General features: G+C 41.9%; 1 protein-coding gene across 1 annotated transcript in view; it reads right to left on the bottom strand.

The window, feature by feature from the left end:
• The window catches only part of hyou1 (hypoxia up-regulated 1), a 40,489-nt gene that overhangs the window by 16,577 nt on the left and 8,633 nt on the right, over positions 1-15,279 (bottom strand). Inside the window, exons 6-15 of the mRNA XM_078533282.1 lie at positions 14,362-14,438; positions 13,236-13,417; positions 12,622-12,737; positions 9,868-10,054; positions 9,353-9,487; positions 7,477-7,559; positions 5,395-5,527; positions 2,964-3,148; positions 2,050-2,188; positions 458-518 (exon numbers count right to left, since the gene is read on the bottom strand). Of these exons, the coding sequence (XP_078389408.1) occupies positions 458-518; positions 2,050-2,188; positions 2,964-3,148; positions 5,395-5,527; positions 7,477-7,559; positions 9,353-9,487; positions 9,868-10,054; positions 12,622-12,737; positions 13,236-13,417; positions 14,362-14,438 (1,298 nt within the window). The remainder of the gene's footprint in view (positions 1-457; positions 519-2,049; positions 2,189-2,963; positions 3,149-5,394; positions 5,528-7,476; positions 7,560-9,352; positions 9,488-9,867; positions 10,055-12,621; positions 12,738-13,235; positions 13,418-14,361; positions 14,439-15,279) is intronic.

The following is a 15,279-nucleotide window of genomic DNA, read 5'->3' as shown; positions in this document are numbered from 1 at the left end:
GACAGGTTCCCTTCCCTGAAGTTTCATAGTCAACTTTCTGTTTCCAGATTTATTTAATACAATTTTACTCCACTCCACTGCGAGATTTGAATGCTGAGTTGCTATTTCTTCAATACCTTCATTAACTGATATATAGTAAATCCATACTGACAAATCTTTCTTTTAAAAAAGCCCAGGGTTCAGTTAGAACGACATGTTGGGTCTCAAGCTTGGTGGAAGCAGGCAAGTCTACATCCACAATTGCCCTACAGTGCAGGGATAAGAGGAAGTGGGGCTGCTGACACTCAGATTCTTCAAAAATCTAGAGAAAATCTCCAGCCATCACTCTCCAGAGAAAGAGAATTATATTTTCAAAAATGAAAGCATTCAACTTTGCAGATTGTAAAATAGGAGCTCTCATTCAGCACTGCACCATGCAATGCAAACAGTAATTTACTGACAGCTACACTGGACTCACTAGTCAGCGTGGACTCTTCTTCAGGTTCTTCATCTTGCAGCTTCTCAAACACAGCTTCCACCTAAAGCAAAAGGAGACACTAAGTCAAACAAGGCTCAATCAGACAGTCTGAAGTGGTTCATTTTAAATTGCGTAAATGAATGCTGTCCAATACGCCAGCCACATGTAATCAATTGGGAATCCCAGGCATGATTAATTGCATGTGATCAGTAAAGAAAGTCTGAGTAATTGACACTTGCTGGGTTTAAGGTCTCTGTGCTGATTCACATGGTGTGCGCACATGTAAACATTGGCCTTTTTATAGATATGTTGATTAAATTGGTACGGTAAAGAGCGCAGTCAGTGTTGTTTTGCTAGTTGGGAGTGTTTGGACAACACCTCATCTTCCGATTAGGCACTTTACAGCCTTCCGGACTTAACATTGAGTTCAACAACTTCAGACCATGAGCCCTCTCCTCCATCCTCACCCCTTTAATCAATATTCATTTTTATTTTTAAATTTTTATTTTTTACCCACTTTTTACTCGTTGTTTTATCCCCACCTTTTATCCTATCTTCAATCTTTTTCCCACCACCGTCTCCTCCCCCCACCCTACCCGCACTAAGGCCATCTGTCACTTGTTCATGTTGCTCTTTCCAAAGTGTTTACCCTTGTCTTGCTATTATCACATTCTGCTTTCTGACCTTAATGCCACCATCAGCACCTCCTTTAGCCAGTACCACCACCATTAACACCCCTTTGTCCTTTTGTTCATGACATCTCTCCTTTGCCTCCACCTATCGCTGACCTTCTATCCAGCTTTACCTGTGCCTCCTCCCTTAAACAGTAGAAATTTCATCACATTTTTACTTCTCTTTAGCTCTGAAAAGAGTCATACGGTCTCGAAACGTTAACTCTGTCTTTCTCTCCACAGATGCTGTTAGACCTGGTGAGCTTTTCCAGCATTTTCTGTTTTTGTTTCAGATTTCCAGCATCCGCAGTATTCTGGTTTTATCTTATTGAAGAGAAAGTCAGCCTGGGTTCCTGCTCCTGACCACAATCCAGCAAGTCAGGATAGGAAACACGCGTTTGGACATCAGCAAGAGGATTATGCTCACTTGATACTGTCTAGCAGTAGACGAGTGCAACACATGGGGTTTGGGGGCAGGGGGTGGGGGTAGCAATCAGCACCAGTGGAACCATGACCGAGCGAGGGACAGCCCCTTCTGAAGACAGGAGGAAAGAAAAACCGCTTACCTGGCCACTTCATCGCAAAGGAAGCCAGAGAAGAGGTTAATAAATGCAGTTGCACTTGCTAACCTGGAAGATTTTGAACCATGCCTCTGTATTAACTGGAAAATTGCTAGATATTGTCTGTCAGATTCTCATGAGCAAAGGACACGCAATGTAACCATTTCACCAGAGTTATCACCTTTTCTCCTGTCTCACACCCTGACTACTCCCCAGATCAGTTGACTGAATAATTCACAAGATGGACAGAAATTGTGGGTTAATCCACTGGAGACACGGCCCTCCTAGTTTATGTGGGAGAATAGAGGGCATGCAATGGATGATCAGCATGTGGAGGGAACAGAGTCTCACAGATACTCACTCTGTCCAGTGCTAGTATTCCACTTTCGTCCATGTTAAAATGGGCCTTAATCCCTTTAGACTCACTATCTGAATGCTTCTGAAAACTTGAACCAACTCCACTCAATTGAACTGAGCTCAAGTTCAATGATCCAAAGATACTGTAGAGTAAGGACAGAGTTAAAGGTTAATACAACAGTAATTGTGCATTGCTAGATAACTGCATTATGGGTGAACCCAGCACAGTTTGCTGCAACATGTTGTTTGTGAAGCAACCAATCAGCAAAGTGTGTTTAAAAGAATGCAAATGTCAGCACTGCACACTCAATCAAAACTCACACCTAGTCTTGAATTTCCATCCTGAAAAACTCAACAACATATATCCTAGCAGCAGGGACAGAGAAAGGGAACACTCACCTGCAGGACATTTCACAGTGTAGCTCAAGACTAAAATCCAAGTTTAATGGGGAACATCGCACAATGAAGCAATGAGAGTTTATAAAGTGACAGCCTACAACCAACATCATGAGAAACAGGTCCGTCATTCACCTGTCTGCATGTGGGAACTTGCTGGGTGCAAAATAACTGCCACAAGTTACATATTCAACTGGAACACATATTTTAAGTACCACGTACTCACATTGTCAACGATTTCTCAAATGTCTCACATACGATTGCAGAGAGATTATGGAATATTTCTTTAGTTACAAATGTGCAGTTTTCTGCCACAGCAGAAATCAAACACTAAAGAGTCCGATAGTTACTTGAATACTAGGAATGTTGAAGGGTAATTGGTAGGAAGGAGAGTGGGACTAGACCAAGTGGTTTGCGTGAAGAACACACTGGTACAGATTCAATAGTTGATTCGCACTGTACTGGCACATTCTATTATAAGGCAGTGTGCAGCTCCAAGCGCTTCCCCTCCAATCTCATTACCTGAGGTCACTCTCACTGAGGAAGTTCAATTCCCCATAATTCACAAAGAACTCAAAGTCATCGGTATAGCGGTTGAAAGTGATGACTTTACGCTGGGGATATGGAGACATTCTCTGGAACAGCACACGTTTGTTGTGTTTAATGTTTTTCACACCATCCTCTTCAACTGACCGTGTAAATTCAACCTACCAAGGCAAAACCAAAGAAAATTAAGCAAACAAAGGCTACAGGTTAGCAAGAAAACACAGTTGGGTGGTGGGAGATTCTGAGGGAGGTGACCCCAATACATGCCCTCTGATGGATGCTGTTACAAAGCAAATCCCAGCTCGAGTGTTTTCGGAAATCAAAGGAAAGAGATTTCTCCAGTAGGATGGGACTTGGAAGCAAAGCAGCTAATCCATTTACCCTTTCCATACCTCTATAGTATATTTACTTATTCATTTTCAATTAGCTACTTTTGTATTGCTGGAAACAGATCCACAGGCACCAGGAGGTCCCACAATCTCTCCCAAGTGGCTATTCCTTACAAGAGCTAGCACTGGCTTGATGGGCCAAAAGGCCATCCCCATGCTGTGATTTCTATCTGCAAACTAAGATAGGATCATAACACCATTTTACCAGAGGCCATCACAGCCACGCCCACTTCCTGCTCTATGTTCACACTTTGGAACAGGTATCACTGGTCAGAGATCAGGAGTAGGAACCCTGCCAAATTTCCCTCAATGGCCCCAAAACTGCCTGAGCCGAGATCAGCGAACACCACAGACTGAGAATGAAACTCAACAGCTTCTAGTCTATACAGCTCAGCTGTACATTCAGCCATTGAGTAAAGTTACTCCTGCACTTTAAAACACAATCCTTGGGTCCTTTGTTAGAGTGAGTGACTGCAATGTATAGAAAACATACATATACATATGCAAAGTTCATTTGTAATTTTTCTGTTCAACCGGAGGGACCCCTGTTCAACAGCCTCCAAATCTGATTACTGAGATCCATACTGAGAGGTTCTGTTTGCATGATACAAAGCAGGCACTCCCCTCATAGGGCCACTTAGCCAAGTCCAGGCAGCTTAGCAGAAGGCTGACAGAGCTTAGGAACCCACCAACATGTGTTGAGGTACTGCTGGAGTTTAACCTATTGAAGCTAAGTAGCTCAAATTGCACACAATTGGCTACAGCAACTTTCCCTTGTCTGGCTTTAAGTCAGCCAGGTTATCAGCTGGTGATTGACTGGTCAGAATCCACACATCCACTGATGAATCTGGAATGGTTAATCTACTAGTGAGCAAGACCAGCAGGTTATTCATTGGAATACTGTAGAGCTGCCTGGTTCGATACCAGATTACTAGGAAGGGGGAGGCGATGGTGTAGTGGTACTGTCGCTGGACTAGTAATCCACAGACCCACCCAGGGTAATACTCTGGGGACCCCGGTTCAAATTGCACCACAGCAGATGGTGGAATTTGAGTTCAATAAAAATCTGGAATCAAAAGTCTAATGACGACCATGAAACCATTGTCGATTGTTGTAAAAGCCCACCTGGTTCACTAATGTCCTTTAGAGAATGTCCTTGCCTGGTCTGGCCTACATGTGACTCCAGACCCACAGCAATGCGGTTGACTCTTAAATACCCTCTGGAGGAGGGCAATTCGGGATGGACAATAAATGCTGGCCTAGCCAGTGACGCCCACATCGCATGAATGAATTTTTAAAAATTTGGTATCTTCCACAAATTTTGGTATTGTACTTTCTATTCTAGAGCCTCTATACTGTATTGATATTTAACTGGATTGCCTGCTTAGGTTTTATATGTGTTTTCTTATCCTGCTATCCACTTCCTAATTTCTTGTCCTAATCCACTGCATCCAATCCTTTCAGGATTTTAAAAACTCAAATTATGTCTTAACCCGCAGCCTTCTCTTGTAACAGAGATCAGAGTTTACTTACTATTACTTTCCTCTGCACCCAATAACCAGCCTCAATAACCCACAGGTAAATGTAGTGACTCAGAGTGGACAATACTCCATATCCAGATGAACTGCGTTTAATGAATAACCAAGCCTAGCCTTCTTAGTTTTACATTCAAATAACCTAGAAACACCACCAAGTCCGATTTTCCTCGTTTCCTCAGTCTGATGTACAAGGTCTGAGCAGAGTTTAGTAACTTAATCTGAAGACAGGATTGCAACTAAAGTGAAGCAATGAGAGCCAATTCACACAAAGCGCAGTAAGCAGCTTCATTTTAGACAGTCAAGGAAACATTCTCTCCACGGAGAATAAACTTATTTCAAACATTCAGACTTTGACGCCTCCTCTAACTCTCAGAAGATTTCACAATTTAAAAAACACTTTAAACACTGTTGAAACTGTATTTTTCAGCGGCTGAGTGAGGCATGTAGCTGCGGACGCGCACACAGCCACGGTATGTTTACCTGAATTGGGTACATGGCTGCATCACGGATAAGAAAGGGTTTGACTTTGAAGGCTTTGCTGAGAGCAGCAGCTTGATACACGGCTCCCATTGCTGCTGCCTCATCGGCATTAATATTCTTTCCCAACTCCTTCCTGCAAAAGGAAATTAAATCCGGTTACTGAGAAAGACAGTGAAAAACAGGAAAAAAAAGCTGAACATTTTGCTCTGCCTTTGAAAATTTATAGCTAATTTCCTCAAGTTCCATTTTGAAATAACTGGAATATGCAGGTTCCCATTGTCAAAATAAAAACCATCCTGGGGTGTGAATGCGCAACTTCTGTAACCTTCACAGGGATTCAAAATTGAACAGACTAGGGTTCTTTTCACTAGGAAAAGACAGATGGGGTGACCCGATAGGGGTCTTTAAGATTACGAAAGGTTTCATAGGGTGCAGAAGACATTTTCATTTGCAGGCGAGACCAGAATGGGTCCATAAATATAAGATAGCCACCATTAAATCGATAAGGGAATTCAGGAGGAACTTGTTTACGCTGCGTGTTTAGGATGTGGAACTTGCTACCACTGGGATTAGTTGAAGCAAATAGGATAGTTTTTGAGGCTAGATAATCCTACGAGGGAGAAAGGAATAAAATATGTTGCTGGGATTAGATTAAGGAGGGGTGGGAGGAGGTTCATGTGGCACATAAACAAAGGCATAGGTCTGTTGGGCGTAAATAACCAGTAAATACTTTGTAAACTCATAACCTACTGAAGAATTCTAGCTTTCCATTGGAAGAAAAATTCCTTTGAAGGTTTACCACCAACCTCCCTTTGGTTTCCCCTAGCCATGTATCATGCGAATCCAAATTTCTAGGGAGTAATCAGCAATTCCCACCTTGAACCACCAAGATTAGGAACTCTTCTTGTGGAAAACAATAGGCACAGAGCCTCATCCCACTACTCAGGTTCAAGCTGGGGCACTGCTTGGCTTTTATAAAATAGATTATGGGGTTAACTAATGGAGTTGTTTCGATAATTGAAAGGAGTTGACAGTTTCTTTCTCTACCCTATTTCCTCTAGTGGGGGAATCTAGAAAAAAGGCACAAAGTTAGAACCTGGCTATTTAGGAGTGAAATAAGGAATCACTTTTAATGCAGAAAGGGCAGTGAGAATATGGAACTGCCTTCCCATAGGTTCAAGGATGCTGGTGGTCAATTATTAAAACTAAAATTGATCAATCTGGTAGGCAAGGGACACAGAACCAAGGCAGGTAGCTGGAGTTAAGATACAGATCACACATGATCTAATGGAATAGCAGAACTGGCCTGAGGGACTGAATGGCTTCCTCCTGTTCCTTTAGGCAGTCTCTTATAAGTAGTCCTACACTCTTCATTTTACTGAACACAAAAGCTAGCACACAGGGATACTTCGAGGCCAACTTAAAGAAAGTATTTCTGCACTGTAACCATTCTATGATTCTCAGGGAAAACAATGTTCACATTTGTCAACTAATGTTTTTTGACCTTAATGATCCTTCACTGGATTGACCACTTTCACCTCCTGTGATATACCTGCCTGAAAGCAACTGAAGGCAAGTCATAAATAAAAATACCTGGAAAAAACTCAGCAGGTCTGGCAGCATCTGCGGAGAGGAACACTGTTAACGTTTCGAGTCCGTATGACTCTTCAACAGAAGTTCTGTTGAAGAGTCATACGGTCTCGAAACGTTAACTGTGTTCCTCTCCACAGATGCTTGCAGACCTGCTGAGTTTTTCCAGCTATTTTTGTTTTGGATTTCCAGCATCTGCAGTTTTTTGCTTTTATCTGAAGGGAAGTGGTGGCAGGTCACACTTTCAGCATAAACTTCTGCACTTTGCAACGGATTTAAACTCAGCAATTCTATAATGAATAACAATATATACACTCATTCGTTCTTGCTAGAAGCTACATACATTTATAATCAGGGACCTGTCCTCTGCAGGCAAAAGGAATTGATATAAAAATAAATAACACATCTACAATAAAGGATAACCCAGGAGTGTAGTTAAGACTGGAACCTGAGACAACACTGGGTCACATGATATGAAAACAGGACCCTTACTTTCCAACAGCTTTCAGCAGAGCCTCCTGCACCTTGGGAACTCGTGTTGCTCCGCCCACCAGAATCACATGATCAATTTCTTCCTACAAGAAAAGGAGAGTCATTTCAGAGAATGGAACTTGAAAATTTCATCTGACTTTTTATAAAAAATCCAGTTGACTTATTCATTCATTCAGGGAATTTGGGTGCTGAAGCCAGCATTTATTACCCATCCTTAATTGTCCTCGAGAAGGTGGTGGTAAGTCAGCTTCTTGACCGCTGCAGTCCAGGTGGTGTAGATATACCCATGGTGCTGTTAGGGAGGGAGTTCCAAAAAGTTGACCCAGGGACAGTGAGGGAATGGCAATGTATTTCCAAGTCACAATGGTATGTGACTTGAGAGGGGAATTTCTGAGTGTTTCCTGGCATCTGCTGCTCTCGTCCTTTCAGATGGTAGCGACCACAGGTTTGGGAGTTAATATAGAAACATAGAAAATAGGAGTAGGCCATTCGGCCTTTGAATCCCACCATTCAATATTATCATGGCTGATTATCTATCTCAATGCCAGACTCCCGCTGTCTCTCCATATCCCTTGACACCTTTAGTGTCTAGAAATCTATTTCCTTCTTAAATATATTCAGTGACTTGGCCTCCACAGCCTGTGGTAGAGAAATCCACAGGTTCACCACGTTCTGACTGAAAAAGTTTCTCCTCATCTCAGTCCTAAATGGCCTACCCCACATCCTGAGATTGTGACCTTTTGATCTAGACCCCACAGCTAGAGGAAATATCATCCCTGCATCCAGTCTGCCCTGTCTGGTCAGAATTTTATGTTTCAATGAGGTCCCCTCTCATTCTTCTAAACTCCAGTGACCCAATCTCTCCTCATATGACAATCCTACCATCCCAGGAATCAGTCTGGTAAACCTTCGCTGCACTCCCTCAATGGCAAGTAGATCCTTTCTTAGGTAAGGAGACCAAAACTGCACACAATACTCCAGGTGTGGTCACACCAAGGCCCTGTACAGCTGCAGTAAGACATCCTATGCTCAAGTCCTCTCACAATGAAGGCCAACATTTGCCTTCTTAACTGTTTGCTGCACCTGCCTGCTTGCTTTCAGTGATTGGTGTACAAGGACACCCAGGTCCCTATGAACATCAACATTTCCCAATCTATCACCATTTAAATAATATTCTGCCATTCTGTTTATTCCTACCGAAGTGGATAACTTCACACTTATCCAAGTTACACTGCATATGCCGTGTATTTGCCCACTCACTCAACTGGTCAGTAGGTTTGTCAAACATGATTTCCCTTTCATAAATCCATGTCGACTTCGGCTATTTCCACTGATATTTTCTAACTGTCCTGTTATCACATCCTTTAAAATAGACTCTAGCATTTTCCCTACTACTGATGTTAGGATAACTGACCTGTAATTCCCTGTTTTCTCCCTCCCTCCTTTTTTAGATAGTAGGGTTACATTTGCCACCCTCCAATCTGCCGGGACTGTTCCAGAGTCTACAGAATTTTGGAAGATGACAACCAACGCATCCACTATTTCCATGGCCACCTCCTTTCAAACCCTGGGATGTAGTTGGTGTCGAAGAAACCTTTGCAAGCTGATGTTGCCTGGTAAACAGGTTGTGTTTCTAGTACCAAGCAAATTTACATCGTGCTGTTAGAAGCAGCGTTTCAAACACAGCCTCAGCATTGACACAAGGAGAACAACTCAAGTCCCTGCATTTGCTATGATAATTGCACAGCCAGAATGCTAGGAAGCAGCTCATCACTGTAGCAAATACATTCTTAATAAAATTAAGTTACGTCAACTGAACAATGCACACATTCACCATAAAGTCCCTTGGTCACCCCAGTTCATTGAAAGTACTCACCATTTTCAACTCAGACACTTTCAAAGCCTGATGTACAGGCTCTGCAACTCTCTCAAAAAGATCACTGCACAGGTCCTCAAACTCCTGCCTTGTCACTTTAGCCTTGAAGTCAATGTCATCAAGGAGCCCCTCAATCTGCACAGAAAACACAAGTTTTGTCAAATTCAGTATCCAGGGGACACAGGTTTATAAGATAATTGACAAAGAGCCAGTGGTGAAATGAGGAGTTTTTTTTAAACAATGGGAAAATAACAGGGCTGTGGAGAAATAGAGAAGGGGAGTGGGACTAATTGAATAGCTCTTTCAAAGAACCAGTACAGGCACAATGTGCCAATGGCCTGCTGCAATGCAGTAAGATTCAATCATTTTATATTGCTTCTAGTAGAAGCAAAGCTTTTTTTTGCAAAGTGTTAACAGGTCGTTGAAATTATGCCCCTCAAATACACATTTAATGTGGGAAAGCTGCTCTGTATTCCAGAGGCAGCAGGAACCGATGGCAAAGCTACTAATTTTACCTGTGCCGTGTGATCTAAATTCGCGCTCAATACTGTTTTCACACGATTTGCTTCTTTCCACAACTTGGCCATTGCTCGTGGGTGCTGACGGACATCTTTAGAAGTCTTCTTTTGCGCATTAAAGAGTTTTGCTAGGCGATCCTGTAGACGAAGTTCCATCTCAAGCCCACCAAGATTCCGATCAAACCTGAGAGTGACAGGAAAGGAGGAAAATAAATTTATTAAACCCAACTTCAAAGGGTAACACTCTCGCCTCTGAGTAAGATGGCTGTGGGTTTAAGTCCCCCTTTAGAGACTTGAGCACAAAATCTAAACTGTCACTCCTGATGCAATACAGACAGTGCTGCATTGCCAAAGGTGCTGTTTTTCAAATGAGACATTAAACCCAGCACACACCTGCTCTCTCAGGTGGATATCTCCCGCCTAACATTGATAGAAAACATTATCTAGCTATTATCACACTCCTGTTGTGTGCAAATTGGCTACCAGGTTTCCCACATCACAACAACAACTACATTTCAAAAGTACTTCCTTGTAAAGTTGTGAAAGGTACAATAGAAACCAATATCTTTCTTATCAAATATACAAGACAAAACAGTAAGTCAATTCTTCTACTGATGTCTCAGGATCCGAGAGGGTAAATTATAAATATTTGTCTTCTCTCACAGAAAACTATAGGTTGCAATTACTTTTACTAGAACTAGATGCTCAAGTTACCCCCACCCCCCGCCAATCTCTTGCCTCTAGGACCATCCAGCCGGGGAGTGGAAGTGGTCAGCAGAGCTGAGCCCTCTGAAGCGAGTTCGGCGCCCAGTAGTAGTTTATTCCTAAACCACAACCTAAGCACACAAAATAATGCTGCCACACGTAGAGCTATTTAATTTAGGGAAGAAATGAGGCAACATTCCACTTCTTACCCCAAAGAAGAAAAGGTTTGCAAAACTGGGACATTTTTCATTTGGACAGAGAGGTTAAAGTGATCTGTGGCTTTCAAAATTAGTAAAGCCATTTCTACTGGCCAACATAATTAGTAAAATAAAAGGGGCAAGGTTGGGGAATGTTACTAGGAGAATGGAAAACAGGTGGAAGGAACATATATGGAGTATATAGGGTTATTACCTCCTCCACTGGAAGTGGGTGAAGGTGTTTTCACCCCTGCCTGTAAACAGTATATCTTGAAAACTAATGGACATATTTCAATGAGACTTGGTATAGAGATACGGTGTGTCCCAAGGGAGAACTGATTATTTTCTTGGTGAAGATAAGGATCCAAATCCGTAACCTGGAATTTTTTTTAAAGGATCTGTTAACATTGGGAGAGAGGATGAATTCTCTCTTTTTTTAATAAAAAAATGTGGGTTGTTTTATTTAGAATGTTGTGATTTGTCACAGTTGTCAAAACATGAGCAGAGTTTTCAGAGCAGGTTGTTGAATGCGGGTTGGTCTGAAACCTCCTCAGTGAGGAGCTTTGTAGTTAGAGAGAATCAGCCAAGCAAGGAAAAGCCTCAAGGAAGTGCTACGTAATTGTAATAAAATTGAGTTAACAAAGAGCAGCAGAGGTATACACTCTACTGAGTGCCCTCTTCACTTGTTAGGACATGGAATGCTTTATTACAGTCACTGCCTTAGTGACTAATTGTAACAGCATTTAAAATGAAAACAAAAATAGACAAATGGAAATAGGATTATAATTACAGCTCCAACTGAATGAAACATTCTCCCTTATTTTTGCAATTTCTGTGTAGCTATGGACATTCTGAGATGGCAAAATTATTTTCTTTTTAAAATTTATAACAGTTGGTGTGATTTAATACTCAATAGCAGCACTGGAACACCGATACAGATTCTAGTATTCACCGAGTATTAAAAGCGTGAGTCTGTGCTCTTGGTCAGAGTGGTTACAGCAAGCAAGCAATCAGATCCAGGCACTACCAACGCACTCACTTCCTCCCCCCTCACCAAGATTTATCGCCCCCACCACCAACAGATATAAAGCAAACACAGATATCCAATTCAGGTACGAGTTCAGCCCAATGAGTCATGCTGAGGTATAGTTCTGCAAGTACCAGCGGTTCAGACAACAGTTATCTGATGCTCACTGCTATCCTCTATCAAACAGCTCTGCAGTAACTACAGGGAATGACTGGTAGTCAGGACTACATCTTCCCACTTGTGATCAGTCTTCCAAAAGCAGTGATTTTCACTTGATAAAAGTGTGAATTAATTAAATGCGGGGGGAGGGAGACGGTGGTGTAGTGGTAATGTCACAGGACTAGTAATTAATCCAGATGCTCAGGCTAATGCTCTGGGAACATGGGTTCAAATCCCACCATGGCAGCTCGAATCTGGAATATAAAGCTAGTCTCAGTAATGATGAAACTATCATCAATTGTCGTAAAAATCTATCTGGTTCACTAATGTCCTTTAGAGAAGGAAATCTGTCATGCTTACTTGGTCTGGTCTACATGTGACTTCAGACCCACAATAATGTGATTGACTCTTAACTGCCCTCTGAAATGGCCCAGCAAGCCACTCAGTTCAAGGGCAATTAGGGATGGGCAACAAATGCCAGCAATGCCCACATCCCATGAAAGAATGTTTTACTCGGAATAACCTCAGAATGGCTATCCTCTTTTCCCTCTCAATCTCAAGGCTGCATTTAGCCTCAGCTGTGCCTGTAAGGCCATCACAGGTGGAATGGCAAAATTAAAATGAAAAATCATTCAATGCAGAAGATTCGGGATAGAAATTTACCCAATCCCTCGGATCTGGAGCTGCGGTTGCGTTCCTGAATCCTTTGTCTTAGTTGCTACGTAGGTAACAATGGTGACAGTGGTGCTGCTCGATCCCATGTCGTAAAACATCACATTCTGAAATAAAACATCAGATTTCAAGGAGAGTGAGTGGCTGATCAGATTGCAATTCAACAGTAATACATTACATTCTGAAAGAATCCAATTTGCTATGCTCCTTGTAACTCCATCTCCCGCAATCTTCTCCTTTAGAGTCCCTGTGTGGAATCAAGTTCTGCAAGTCCATGTAAACTGCATCTACTGCATTTTCCTTACCCACTACATCAGTCACCTCCTCAAAAAGAACTTCATTAGCTTTGTCAAGCACAATCTTCTTTTCTGAAATTTGTGCTGGTTGCTTATAATTACAGAGATTTAGTTCTTCCATCTCTTAAAAGCTTCCAATTTTTCCCAACCAACCTGTAATTATCCTAGTTAGCTCACTGTCACTATTTGAAAATGGTCATTATGCTGGCCCTTTCCCAATCATCTGGTTCACGCCATTGCTCAATAGAACCTGAACTACAAATCTTATTTGAACTTGAAACAAGTGCATTTCAACAACAGGCACCCTACCTGGGCCGTTGCATTAATGTCCTTCCTCCGAAACACACCATAGTTCAGGGCCACAGCCGTGTTATCATTGATGAGCTGAAGGACCTTCAGGCCCGCCATCTGAGCAGCATGTAGGACTGCCCGTCTCTCTGCCTGATTGAAGTATGCTGGTACGGTGATGACTAGGTCCTTAATGGGCTGCTCTGCAGGAAAAGAGTAGAACAGTCAACAACAATTTTTAAAAATTATGGTATCAGAAAAATCTCAATCTCTCACATAAACATTGTTAATTTCCTGCTTTACATGCATAAAATGTGGAACTCCTTCAGTTTAAGGCAACCCATGTGTTATTTGTCTAATTAAAAGGCTTGCCTGATTATTAAGATTACTTTTGGGCTTTCCCCAACAGGTTCTGAATGATTGGAATTAGGTGAACAAGTAGTGTTATACCAGGAGTCTAATCCAGATCAGATAATACAGTCCTGTGCACCATATAAATGTGTGTCTTAGTGTAAAGTTCCAACTTTTGTTTTGGTTAGGGTTAGATAACTTCTAATAGCCAATCGCATTTCAATGAAAGCACAGAGTGAAATGCCTGGTGAATATTAATTTAGACTATCTGATAGAAGTATTTTAAGAGCCAAGTACCTTCCAATCCAAAACTATAGTTGGGGATTGAACAACAAGTATATTAACTTGGAGAAAACACACAGCCAGACTTCCTGCTCCTGAATCATTATCCAGTAACCCTTGTTGTAAAACAAAAATAAAAATGCCTGGAAAAACTCAGCAGGTCTGGCAGCACCTGCGGAGAGGAACACAGTTACCGTTTCGAGCCCGTATGACTCTTCAACTCTTCTGTTGAAGAGTCATACGGAGTCGAAACGTTAACTGTGTTCCTCTCCATAGATGCTGCCAGACCTGCAGAGTTTTTCCAGGTATTTTTATTTTTGATTTCCAACATCCGCAGTTTTTTTGCTTTAACCCTTGTTGTATGTCAGTTGCAACACATTCTATGGTTAACTTTGCCTGGCATCATTCAGAAATGGAGAGTCACTACAATCGATGGAATATGTCCCAGCTTCAGCTCACACCCCCAGCAGAGGAAGGACAATGTTTCATCCTTGTCGAGAGAAGTTGGACCAACCTGCAAAATCCTGAGCCAAGGTTCTTGAGTAATTCAGTACCATCCCCAGGATCTCCTCAGGGGAATAATATAAGTCACTGGAAAGAGAGAGAGAGAAAAACAAATGTCTGAGTTAAATATTGAGTGAGGACTGGATGGTGCAGTTCAAACTAGTACAGGCAGAAAGAATGAAGGATTTTCTCAGCAACTTCTGACCACGTGCAACTTGACCAGCTACAATTCAGCTTTTCCACAATACGATCACATACAAACTTACAGATAATTGATTGGAATTGGTGGGTATGAGTGAGCTGATCAGCAGCAGCAGCAGCAACAGAAACAGCAGCACCAGCTGTCAAATTGCTGAGAATGCTGAAAAGGTAAAATTGTTGGTTGTGGAATTGCATCCCGAAAGGACAAACAAAAAACACAAAAGATAATTTGTTTCATTGATAATTTCAAAGATAATTTGTGCATTGTATAACTTTTTTTTCATTCATTTAAGGGATGTGGGCATCACTGGCTAGGCCAGCATTTATTGCCCATCCCTAATTGCCCTTAAGAGCAATGAGGTGGTGGTGAGTTGCCTTCTTGAACCGTTGCAGTCCACATGGTGTAGGTACACACAGTGTTGTTCTGGAGGGAGTTCCTAGGAACAGTCACCAATAACATGGTAGAATTTAGCATTCAGTTTGAGAGTGAGAAACTTGGGTCAGAAACAACTGTGTTAAACTTAAATAAGGGTAATTACACAGGAATGAGGGCAGAGTTGGCTGCAGTGGGCTGGGAAAGGAGATTTGTAGAAAAGACTGTTGATGAACAATCATAGACGTTTAAGAAAATAGTTCATGACTCACAACAAAGATATATCCCAGTGAGAAAGGTGGATTCTAGGAAGGGGATAAACTACCCATGGTTAACCAAGGAAGTTAAGGATAG

The sequence above is a fragment of the Cetorhinus maximus genome, chromosome 2 (genome assembly GCF_964194155.1).
Source record: "Cetorhinus maximus chromosome 2, sCetMax3.hap1.1, whole genome shotgun sequence".
Lineage (NCBI taxonomy): Eukaryota > Metazoa > Chordata > Chondrichthyes > Lamniformes > Cetorhinidae > Cetorhinus > Cetorhinus maximus.
Note: the sequence above shows the minus strand (reverse complement) of the source record. Positions and strands in the feature narration are given on the sequence as shown.